This window comes from Bactrocera latifrons, unplaced genomic scaffold (assembly GCF_001853355.1).
Source record: "Bactrocera latifrons isolate USDA-ARS-PBARC rearing strain unplaced genomic scaffold, ASM185335v1 scaffold_143, whole genome shotgun sequence".
NCBI classification, from domain to species: domain Eukaryota; kingdom Metazoa; phylum Arthropoda; class Insecta; order Diptera; family Tephritidae; genus Bactrocera; species Bactrocera latifrons.
Genome location: NW_017534886.1, coordinates 114,278 through 126,888, shown reverse-complemented (window position 1 = coordinate 126,888; position 12,611 = coordinate 114,278). Strand labels below are relative to the sequence as shown.

General features: G+C 35.4%; 1 protein-coding gene across 4 annotated transcripts in view; it reads right to left on the bottom strand.

Moving 5' to 3' along the window:
- The window catches only part of LOC108965647 (tight junction-associated protein 1), a 124,902-nt gene that overhangs the window by 94,819 nt on the left and 17,472 nt on the right, over positions 1-12,611 (bottom strand). For 3 of the 4 annotated variants that reach the window (XM_018928192.1, XM_018928193.1, XM_018928195.1), the window contains exon 2: positions 656-1,009. In XM_018928192.1, the coding sequence (XP_018783737.1) occupies positions 656-1,009 (354 nt within the window). Of the gene's footprint in view, positions 1-655; positions 1,010-3,640; positions 4,153-12,611 lie in introns of those variants that run through there. The other variant, XM_018928194.1, reaches the window with a different exon arrangement.

The window sequence follows — 12,611 nt, the reverse complement described above, 5'->3', positions numbered from 1 at the left end:
CAAGTGACATCACTATGTTCTATGTTTTCTTGAACCAGTCGAAATGATCGAACGAGTCAACTGAAATTGGACTCAACACATAAAAAAGTAGGACAGAGTTTATAACGTTTACAAATGTTCTATCAAATCGTTACGGTGCTTTGAGAACCTTACATAGTACTGACCTATTTATTTCTACTCAACAAGTGAGATCCTGAACCTTCTAAACAGTTCTGCACACCYATATATAAGCAAATTAAGAAAACCTTTTCATAGATGATCACCTGTTGTAGGAAGATTTGCAAAATTAGCTACGAAACAATAACCACTTCATAGTGGGGGTAGGAAAAAAGTGAAAAAATATATCGATTATAAGATAGTGACTGCGGTCTAAGTTCGCAACCACTACTTTYAACAAGTCACCGAAGCTACAAAATAACAATGGTCTTCGTAGAATAAAGAAGACTTACAAAGTGTTTTAGCGCATACATACATTCAATTATAGTTTTAAACTGCCCGCAAAAGTRTTTAAAGTGTTCGAGGAAAACTGAATCAAGAACAAGCGTAGCAGAAAATGTTTATATAATATTATATTCAATTGTAATAAAAAATTATTCTTAATTTTACGATTTATAAATGTAAAATACATATTGTACGAGTATATTCCGTGACTTACGATTTCCCGTTGCAGCTTTGCGATATTAAAATTCGCTTGCGCCAATCGTACGCTCAAAGTGGCAACATCGCTGGTCAATTGCGCACGCTCGCCAGTATTGCGATCCACCAATTTKAGCAATTTATCCTCCAAACTTTGATTCACTTTTTGCACACGTTTATGTGACTCATATAAACGATCATATTTATCTTGCCACGCAATGACACTATCTTCCAGTTCAACTTGTCGTTCGGTTTCCTGTATGCATGCTGTTTCCATGGCGACAATTTGACTATGTTTCTCRAGCAGAGCCTGCTTGAGCGCCTCGATTTCGGTAGTGGCTGCAAGCAAATGCGCYTCGCAATGATTACTTGGCTGGAAGTAAGGCAAAAAATGGAGTAAAACGTAAGTGTCAAGTGCAGTATTTATAAATTAAGATTTGGGTATATTAAAGTAATGGATTAATTAACTAACGCATTTCCCTTTTCATACATTAACACAATCTTCTTAAGATTGAGTAGTTTAGGTGAGGTTCCGTGGCCGCTCCCAAGAGAGCATCACATTTCGACTGATCACAAAGTGTTAATGCATTGCTCTCTCAAAGCTTAGGCAGTTAACTAAGTAAAAAGTGTTGAAATGTTTTTACTGACATACGTAAAGATTTTTTGATAGTAAAAAATTTTCCTTACCACGTGTATGATAGATGCCAGTTAACCTTATATTTATAATTCTACTTATGGTGAGACAGAAATGTCTTGCYTTGGCCAGGCACACATGGCAGCCTTGTCATAAATAACTCGCAGCTTGGATACTCTTATATATGTAGTTCAAAAGTATTAACTACATAAATTACTATATTAAACGTATTTCAATATTCGAAAATTAATCTGCACGACCTGCTTTCTCGATTAATAGTTTAAAATTTTATTACGAATTAGCCTTTAAAAGCAGTTTAAATCAAAGGGGCAATACTTCTGAACCGTTGAAGAAAATTAAAAAGATTTTTTTAATTGRGCAAGCCCTTGCTGATTCGAATAATTGACTTTTTATTTGTTCGAAAATCCGATAAAACACATAACTGAGACGACGTAACTACTTTTTTTTTAAGGTTACACTCCCATTGTGTCTATAACAGCGCGAATGTAATCATATTTCGGTAAGTTCATACCAAAATATACTTTATGAGTGCATACAAGTATTGGCTACAAATAGCAGTTAGTTTTTCAGATTTTTCAAATTTTCCAATATTAATACAGAAATTTAGATATGTTTTATCTGGTAATCCAAGTAGATGTTTTTTTTCGATAGTCTATTTTGACAGATCACTTGTGMGTCCTGTCAAACTGTAATGTTATTGTTCAGTATTGTTTGGCATTTTATCATCGAAAAACTTAGGCCTGACCAACGTTTTCGAAACGTTCAAATTTATTACGTAAATTCACATTCTGTAATGAATATGTTTCACGCGCTTCGTTCAACTTATGGTCAACATAATCAGCCTACAGAGCGTATTCGAAACACCATAACTCATCTTTAGACCCAGYATTAGTTACTAGATAATATTCGACCGAATAGACCACGTCCAGCATGCATTGAAGAAAATATAGCAGCCGTAGCTGTGAGTGTACACGAAGACCGTGGATTTAGCGCCGTTTGCAACAACTCGGACTGACGTATGGAACGACTTTTACGCTGTGATCTTAAATTAAAAAGTTACGTAATACAGCTTGTGCATGAACTGAAGCAGCTCGACCTTCCCAAGCGGCATCGCTTCGTTCAAAGAGCTCTTGAATAGTTCCAAGAACAATCGACGTTTTTTAGCCAAATTTTGTTTAGCGATGAGGCCCATTTCTGGCTAAATGGGTATGTAAATAAGCAAAACTGCCGATGATAATGAAATTCAGCAGCTGCCATTTAATATAGAAAATGGAATGGTTTGGTGTGGTTTGTGGGACGGTGGAATCGTCGGTCCACATTTGTTAAAAAACGATCYTGGTAAGAAAGTAACCGTCAATGGCGCCATGATAACCGACAATTTCATGACTGAAATTGAAGCTCGTAGTCTCAGCGACATTTTGTTTCAACAAAACTAACTAAAGCCAACATTAAATTTTGTTTTAAAATTGGAAAAACTTTTACCGAAACATTTCAATTGATGAAACAAGTTTATGGCGATGATTGTCTATCCCGTAGCAGAGTGCACRAGTGGTTTCAACGTTTTCAAAGTSGTCGAGAGGACATAAATGACGATCAACACGTGGGCCAATCAAATTCCTTCGAAATTGTGAGTGAATTCAACAAAAATCAGGCGAAATCATCATTGAAATCATCATTGAAATTCATAGAAATGGAATTGAACATCTCCAAAACATCGATTTATCGCATTTTCACCTAACAAATTTCATGCACAAATTGACTGACAACCAAAAATTGCGCAGCATCCAACATTCGAAGAACCATTGTTTTACCAAAAATCACATTTTAACCATAAACTATTAACCAAATGCAAATGCATTTGACCATGAAAGCAAAGGATTTTGTTCGAAAAAACCATTTGTTTTTGTTTTTTTTTTTAAGTCCTGTTTACTTTGGAACGTTCCTTGGATATATCTAATTCTGGATAATGCTAGGAAGAACCAACAAATATGAATGAAGTTTTATGAGTCCAACAAGCCGCAATATAAACAGTTTAGTGGGATTCTCAATTGCCTTAATTARTTATTAACTATACCAGATGTGAACCGCATTTGTTAAACAAACCCTGCACTAACCTGTCTGCACTCTAGAGCTATGATTATTTTTAAATAGAAAAATTCTGTTTTTCACTTTAAAAATGGTCAAGTTCGCTTGAGACATATTAAAATGAAAACACATTAACAGTTTGAAATTTTATAGGCTTGTGCTATTAGTTGATTAAATTATCATATAATTTGTATAAAGCATTCTAAAGCACTTCAAATTCAACCATACGGTGACTACTGTATATGTGACCTTCACAAATATTACCTTGTGCACTTAATAGTTCAGTTACAGTCAGCTTGTGTTGTTAGTGGTAATATTATAATTTCATTGAGGAACTGAAATAAAGCGCGCCTTTTATCAATATTTTGTGTTTTTCGTTTAAACAGTGAAGCTAATTGTTGAACATTATTGTACAAACATTAAGTGAGATTTAACCTCTAATCATTGCTGTTGCTTGYTTCGCGCAGTTCTTCTTGAAACCGATGACTATTTGTTTAATTTTTTAGGGGCAGATACATATATCACTGTATAATATTATTTTATTTTCTTTAAAGGTGGCTTCACATGTTGTTGATTCAGCACAGAAAAAAAAACACATACAAAATTTTCGTCTAACCACTGACACTGAAAAACCGTCGTTTCTACATTTCTATTTAGATGCTTAGATGCACATCTGCATACGCATTTACATACGTCATAAAACAAGCTGCACCCGATTATAGCAAACAATTAAACACACAAGGGTTCTGCAAATCCGACCGTTATCGTTACGAAGAKACGCGTACACTGACACTACAAATGATTTAGCTTTTATGATGACAACTGTTGCTGCTGCTGTTACTCTGTTAAGTCGCGCAGCAGTCAAGTAAAATTTATTTAGAGTGATAACATATTTTACAATATTATATTATATATATATATTATATATGCAGAAATGTATATGAGTAAATGAGAACATATCAAGATTTTAAAGGGGTATATGAACGCATTATTGTATGAAAACAAAACAAAATGTTTAGCATCATTATAAAAAGATCCGTACAAATTGGGTGCTGAGGCATGTGGCTGGCGTCCATTTATCATAGCACAATGCAGAGCAATATCAGCTGAGAGTAGGGATTCTGCATACACACATACATACGCTTGCATAAATGTATGTACATATGATTAACTTTTAACGCCTAGCATTGATAAGCTTCCATGTCAGCTACAACAAACAGAAATTTAAATGTCATAGGCACAGTAGACACATAGCAACATTATCGCTCTAGCATTATTATTATAGAATGGCTAAAGCTTAGTGAGTACCAAATTACTTGTTTCACTGTTAATGCCTTTCCCATTATTTCACAAAAATTGTATGTATCGAACAATAATATACCAAAAATTTAAATGCAAGTTGCCTTTTTTTTTGATTAGAGAGGTTTCTTGGGCTTCCTAGGGTAAAAACAGCCTTTTTTCAAAAAAAATTTTCTGTTAGAAAAAATGAAACATTTTATTACAATTTTTTATTGTTACAAACATACACTATTAATATCCTTACAGGACCATCTAGCTAAAAAAAAAACTGAAAAATGGATTTTTGGCAGACATTTTTCTAATAAAATGAAAATTTCAGTAAAAATTTCTACACATTTTTTTTTTCAAATAATTGTAATCGAAAAAAATCCTTGTTTAAGAAGTGTATCTTAAGGATCTGTATAAAATGTTGTTGTTTTTGGCTGTATAAAATGTCATGTAGATCGGTTGAGTAGTTCTCCAGAAATCGTGCCAATCGCGCATTTAGCCTAGCTAGCCTCGACAGCACAAGTTCTCATGGCTGCATCTCCGAAAMTATTACTCGGATCAAGTTTAAAAWTTGGGACAGTATTCTATATGTGTTGTAGATTTTAATAAGATATTAAAAGACCGATTTTTTGAAATTTATTTTTATTGAAATCGATTTAATTAATTTCAGCATTTTAGCTTCTGGTATAAAACATATTTTCTTAGATATCTGCAATATCTTCCTTAGAAGTAATTAGATTAAATTAAATTATATATAGCCATAGAACCACCCTGTCTGTACATATGTAAATATTTTAATCAGCAAATCCACCCATCAGTCTGCTAAGTCATTATCTACTCTTTTATTCATATTTCTCTGTTGATACATGGGATGCTTTTTTATACAACAATCGACGTAATGAGCCCGTTATCAAGCTACGAAATTACAGAGGTACGAGTATATGCGTTGACTCTGTTCGACGGCTTTGTTCATACAGTGATATTGGTTTGCATTCATACGCATCAAGCTCACGATGTTTTTTAGACATATAGTCTTCCAGAAGAAATAAAACTCATATACTATAATGTTATGGTCAGGAATTATAAAAACTGCAAAGGCTGGCTCGTGTAAATTCAGACAAGTCTATAGACTATCGACATAGCCCCATAAAACAAGTCCAGCAGATTGAAATCTAATCATTAATAAGACCATGCCACGGGTCCAAGACGCGAGATAATGCGCTCACCAAAAGTTTCCTTCAATAAATTGATTGTYTCGTTGGCTGTATAGAATGTAGCGRCGTCTCACATTTGATGGTCATTTCGTTTTGAGCTCATTCACCGAACGTGCGACGTGTTTGACTACTTCGACTTCAATTCTTTCACAAGACGGATTTTGTAAGTCTACAAACCCTTCCGGATAAAATATACAACTCGATTTCGTCATTCATTATAGTTTCTGCCAAAGAGCATTATACTATTTGTTATAATTCCTTGAACCGATTATTCTCTTGAAGTGTGGAAACAGATAAAAGTCACTCTAAGTCAGATCCGTAGAATACAGTGAATGATAGTATTTCGCAGTCCAATTCAGGCAATTTTTCATCGTTCCCATTGACTAGTGATCATTGATTCGATTGACTGTGAACTTGCACGGCAATTATTGAATCTTTAATTGTTCTAATCAAAAAATCTGTTGTTAAAAAAAATATAAATGCCAAAAAAATCGTTGAAGTGATTTGTGATATCTGAAATTTAATATAAAAATAGRCGGTGGCAGCGTAGCCGCTCAGCGCGGTATTYGCCGTTGCCAATGCACAAAGGACTATAAATCTTCCCCACAACTTGTCTCTCGAAAACTCGTAACGCCGACCAATCACTTGTAGAATTTGGTCTTTGTTTTTCAGAGAACTTTACTTCTCAATWGCCTCCTCCGAAATAGCCGCTGTTGACGTTGTTTATGGTGTGAATGCTGGTTCCAAGACGAAATCATCTACGACTTCAAAGTTATGACTACCAACATGGATTTGGCCAAGTCGCGAATGCAAAATTTRCTTGTTCAATGACAAGAGATATTCTTTGTCCGTCCAGGAGAACGCAAAACTAACGGCGCAGTTGTTTAGACCAATGATATCGATATCACTGGCATAGGCCAGCAGTTGTACAATCTTGTAGAAGAATGTACCTTCTCTGTTTAGCTTTGCAGCTGTAATTATTAACTCCAACAGTAGATTGAAGAAGTCCCACGATATTAAGTCTGCTTGGCTGAAACTTCGTTTGGTATTGAACGGTTCGGAGAGGTCCTTCTCGATACTGACGGAGCTTTTGGCGTTGCTCAACATCAGCTTACACCTGGTGAATATCTGGTCAGTTGTTGATTTTTGAGGTCTAAAAAGCCACATTGATAAGGTCCAATCAGTTTGTTGACAGTGGGCTTTAAACTTTCGTACAGTACGCTAGATAGCGAAGCTGAAAAGTCTTATCCCACGGGGGTTGGCGCAGATTGGGAGCCTTCCTTTTTGTGTATTGGGCAGAGCTTACTTAAAGTCCTGCAAGTTTTCGTCCGATCACATTCTACAAAGAAGCTGATGCATGCTCCTGATCAGTTTGAATAGCTCGACCGGCAATGCATGGTCCCCGCCGGTTTTAGATTAGATTACAAGAGCATAAAATATTCTAGGAATATTCTTCCACTATTTACGTAAGARCAATTATTTTATACAAATCACCGAAATAACTTATATGCACTTCAAAGTAATCCTTCGAATAAAGAAGAAAATCAATTGGACACACAAATACTGACTGGTATGTGGTACGAACGAGTATTATTCTCTATGTTGCAAGTAACATATTTGTAAACAAGCATCTTAAAAGTTCGAGTTGGTCGAAAAATTGCATTCTGCGGGAGGAGAAAACAAGAAATTCAATTAACTTAACAATTCGACTTGCTTGAGTTGTGGTAACTAAAGCCACCCAGCTTTGGGCAAAGTTCTACACCAAAAGCACATCAAGACAGATGTGGTGATGTCAAGTAAACCACATACACCAACAAGTTGCATGAGCTCACACTTTCTTCCAGCAGCACTTTCATGCAACACTGCACAATGTCAACTTGAACTTTGTAACTTTACTTAATCATATTTCACTTACGATTTGCTCATATTTTGCAAGCCAAGCAAACGCCAAGCTGCGGGGTGCGCATTRTGGCAGCTCACGCACGCCAGCACACACATACAAATGCATATGTATATTTGTTCGTGCGTGCTCTGGTAAATGCATATACTCGTACTTATGATAGTGCGTGCAAYTTTATAGTTGAGTTTAGCAGAATATAAAAATATTAAAACTTAATTTCATTTCACGCAGCTCAGCAGTAACGCCCTTAAACCCACGGCAACGACGAGTATAAGCTTCTAAGGGCGTGGCATGGTAAACTGTTCTTCAGAGGCACTTTCTTTCAGTCCGCGGGATAAGCTTTTCTAAGCAGTTTAAGATATGCTAACATACATAACCAAAGCCTTGCCCTGTCAACGATAATTAAAAATAAATATTATAAATATGATCTCATAGAAGAAGTTTAATAAATTTAATTGGAGGGGGGACAGAAACAAGTTTCAAAGTAATAATTCAATATTCGGAAATTGAATTAAAGTTTTACAAAACAAATCTTAAATTTGCAATATTTGAATACCCTTGTATTAGCTTTGATTATACCCATAATTCCATTTGAATTTTTTTATTGTGTTAGAACTTAGAGAGAACAATTAAATTAATTATTTTTTGTATTTGTGGTTGTGGTTTCAGTTGACTTTAAACTATTTTAATCTTATAATTTTGTTTATCAAAACGAAAAAGTTAAATGACACATATGTATGTAGATGAGAAAACTGGCAAGAAAAATCTTAATAAAATTTTAATCTTATCATTATGTTCCAAGACTACGGAATCATTGAAAATATCGCAGAAGTGTTTTGGGGAGTATACTTTATCACGAACACAAGTAATTGAATGGCAACTCCTGGATGACTTTAGCTTTGGAACTGGTTTGTAAGTAGGATTAGCTCTATAAGATTTGGTAGAACCATTGGCTGGTGGTTGTGGCATTTTAATCGCGGAGTATGATGAGGTGATACTCATCAGAAATGGCTGAAGGGCTAATATCGCAACCGCCTCCGTCCCTTTAAAACTCTGGCAGTTATCAGAGTACGTTCCAAAACCCTCGTCGTTAAGTTAGCGTGGTAGGTATTAGGTGAGAAAAGTCCTTCTTTGCGCTAGTTGTGCACCGACCCTCGCCTTAGCCCCGTCACTGAGACAACCTTAGACGACTACCTTTTCGGAGGATTCTCGGCTCTGAGTGGGGACCCTTTTTGCATGGACAAGATAACAAAAGCACAAACGTTAACGAAAAGGTGGTTAATGGAAAGCTGACGAAGGGAAGGGATATCCAAATCTATCCCGAACTGCAGCAACAATACCGCAACCTCAGTAGTAAGAGGCCAATCTGTGAGCAAATAGGATTTGGGAAGCCGATGGAAACCTGTCAGCAATAGCAGAGGAAGCTCTGTTAGCATTATGAAAGGCTCTACAGGGGGCAGAAACAAGTCAGCACTAGCGAGAAAGCGAAAAGCAGACAGAAAAATCGTGGAACGCTACGTTGATAAGCATGCTGGCCAGATATCTGAGCATCTAAAAATAACTTAACACTTTCCTCTTGACTGTTCCGCATTTGTGAGGTAAAAGACTTAAACACTTGGGAGCGCATACCTTCAGAAATCTTTGTAAAGGTCGCGAAGTCATTAAACACTTGCTACATACGCGTTGTCTATCCACTATCATAAACACCTCTTATGAACCTACATACTCTAAATCTGTATTCGGCGTCATTTTCTACATGATTATGACTGACTTTTCAGTCAAACATGAAACGAGAGTCACAGTCAATTTTTGATTTTCTTTTTTTGTRAAAGTTTCAATTTTGCTTCAAAAATGGATTCACTGTAAATGGTATAATTAATTTCAAATTAAATCATTTCACTTTTCATAAATACTTGCCATGGGAATTTTGTATTCTTCACGATAAATTTTTATAACCAAAGCAAATAACGCAAAAACCTTGAAAAACTGATATTCAAGGTAAAAAAAATTAGTATTGTTTATTTCTTTATCAAACCACTCCTTTAAARCTTATGTGCAGTTAAAGTACTGAATTCATATAGTACAACATGTCGTATGAGCAACCCAAGAATATAAAAAAATTTATTGCAAAAAATCAAAAATTACAAGTTAAATATAAGCGAAATTTGGTTCTTTTTTAAGGGTGCAAACTTAAACTTCAGCAGATGTTAGCAAAAAAATCAACTTGGGAAATAACGAATACCCTAATGTCCATATACTTATATAAGTTAAGACTTCTTGCTGAGCCATTGTTTACTTCTAGCACTTTGTTTGCTTTCAACCACTTTTTAATTTCAACTCAAATTTCTCATGATTATTTTTAGCACAGAATAAATTACTTTTAAGTTGTTGAAATTAATTTAAAATATCCTGAACGCACTACATAACTGCCACATTAGTTTTAGCGCGAAAAATGCAAGCATGTATCTGTATACGACGRCCGCCGGAAGCTCAAATACTGCAACGTAGCTAAATATAACGTTAAATACACCATACATGTATATAGTACATTCATTTATAAGTACATACACAGCTACCATATATTTGTGAGCCATTTAAACGGCAACAAATTACTACAGCAATAATTTTTGCGCTGTATTTCGACAGCATTCCCATTATTCTTCATTTGTTCTTTTTTGGCGACTTGCCTAATACTAACTTGAGCCGCGCATCGTTTGTCTCCATCAAGAAAAGCATTTCCCTTCTGCCGCGTTGGTTTAAATTCTGTCATTAGTTTTGAATGAAAAGAGTGCGGCAGCCAGTGTGAGCGCGAAATGAGCATTTCCTTTGTTTACAACATGAATATATTGAAAGTCAGCAGCATGACTTAGCAACAGCGCAGCTCTTCRCACCTAACAACCAAGCGAGCTGCTGTAAAGGAAAGCATTTGGTGTGTAATTAAAAAAGAGAAATTGCAAAATGGCARCGTGTAACCAGCACCAACACATTTGTCTACCATAATTTGTTTGTACATCGATAGAGATTTGTATGTATATATACTTCTCATAGCACATTAGTTGCTGCTGCCTTATTATCCGATGACAGGGCATATAAAGTTTGCGACGAAGTTTTTGACTCAACAGAAGGATAGTCTGGGACTCTATAACATTATATTTATTATAAACACAATGCGCTGAGTCTGCCTGTTTGTATGCCATATACTCAAACTAATCTCTCAGTTTTTAGATATCGAACTGAAATTTTGCACACGGCATTCTCTCACCCAGAAGCTGCTCATCTATSAGAGACTTCTTCAAGAAATGTGTAAAGGGGTATTGAACGGGTCCAAAGTGCCTCTGAAGCAACTGATCTGATCGGACTACTATAACAAAAGCTACCATACAAGCTGAACGATCAGWATCAAGTACCTGTATAGAAAACTTTTTARTTTTACCAGATATTTTCAATGACTTTGGYRTGGAATATAGTCAAAGACAACYTCTGAAGAAATCATTCATATCTGATCACTATTGCATATGACTCCCATAGAAACTCACCGATGAAAAACGAGTTCCACTAGAGAATATTTAATATTTGTCAAGGGTATTGTAGCTTCGGTGCAACCACAGTTAACGGTTTTTCTTCTTTTATTTTCTTTTAATTTGTATCACAATTTTCACATTGAAAGGATATTATTAGTGTGAAGCCTCCTTCGCATTACTTGCTGTCTATCGTCTCAGCGATGCTACAAGAATATAATTCATATGCATAAACACGCAGAGACACAAGCGAATAATTACATATGATTCCTTAAATCCTTTCACTATTTTTTATGAATGTCTACAAATGCACGATCCCTTTGCCAGCTTCCAGCTCTTCCGCCTGCGCTCGTCAAATAGTTCCGTATTTTCTGCTCYTTTCCACTGCACGCCTTTGTGTATTGCGCTTTGTAATACTAATACCAATGTTTTTCTTTAATTTGTTGKTGTTGTTGTTGTCGCTGGCACTTTTGTTGTTAACACCATTTCTGTGTCATTTCTATGCACTTAAAAAGGAGCTCGAATGAAAAGCAGCAAAGTGACACAGTTGCACAGTTGTAGCCATCACATCCGTATTTGCAATGAGGCATCATCAAAGCGATTTGTGCTACTGCCAGGCACAGTGATCATCTTTCAATTCACTTTTGTATAATATAAAAAGAAAACACACGCGTTTATATAATTTTTATGAGGTGAAGATGTTATATACCAATTAGAACGCTGAATTAATTTGACCGCATTCGCTAATTTAGTCAGTGGCTAAGTTTCTTTAATGAGAAGACTTTTTTGAAAAATTAAAACTAGTGATAAGACATCAGCAGATATTATGGACTTGAGTATGAATAAGTAGAAGTTTAACCACTTATAGYATTACGAAAAAAATTGTCTTTCGTCTTCAATGTGGGCTTATTGTTATTTTTCGAAAAAATCTGGTATTCTGACAATTTACAGAGGGTACTTCATCTGCATCTTAATCTTGTTTGCACACATTCCTTATTAACTACGTATTTGTAGAGAGTGGGTCTTAGACTAATTRCAGTGAAGAAAAAAGAAGCTCAATAGAAATTCTTCTCAGAGAAACCCTTTAATATATGTCATTGTATAAGCTTAAACTTTGTAAAAACGAGTCCACACAACAAAACCTTTATCGCCCAAAATTCATAACACGCTTTGTATTCATGTTCCTAACTGACCTAACTGATGGGCATTCCTATTAATTTAAAAATTCTTTCGACGTTTGCATTGTGCTCGGCATAAAATATTATAAAAAATAAAATAAAAGTTTAAAGACAAATTTATGGAATATAGTTGAGCAA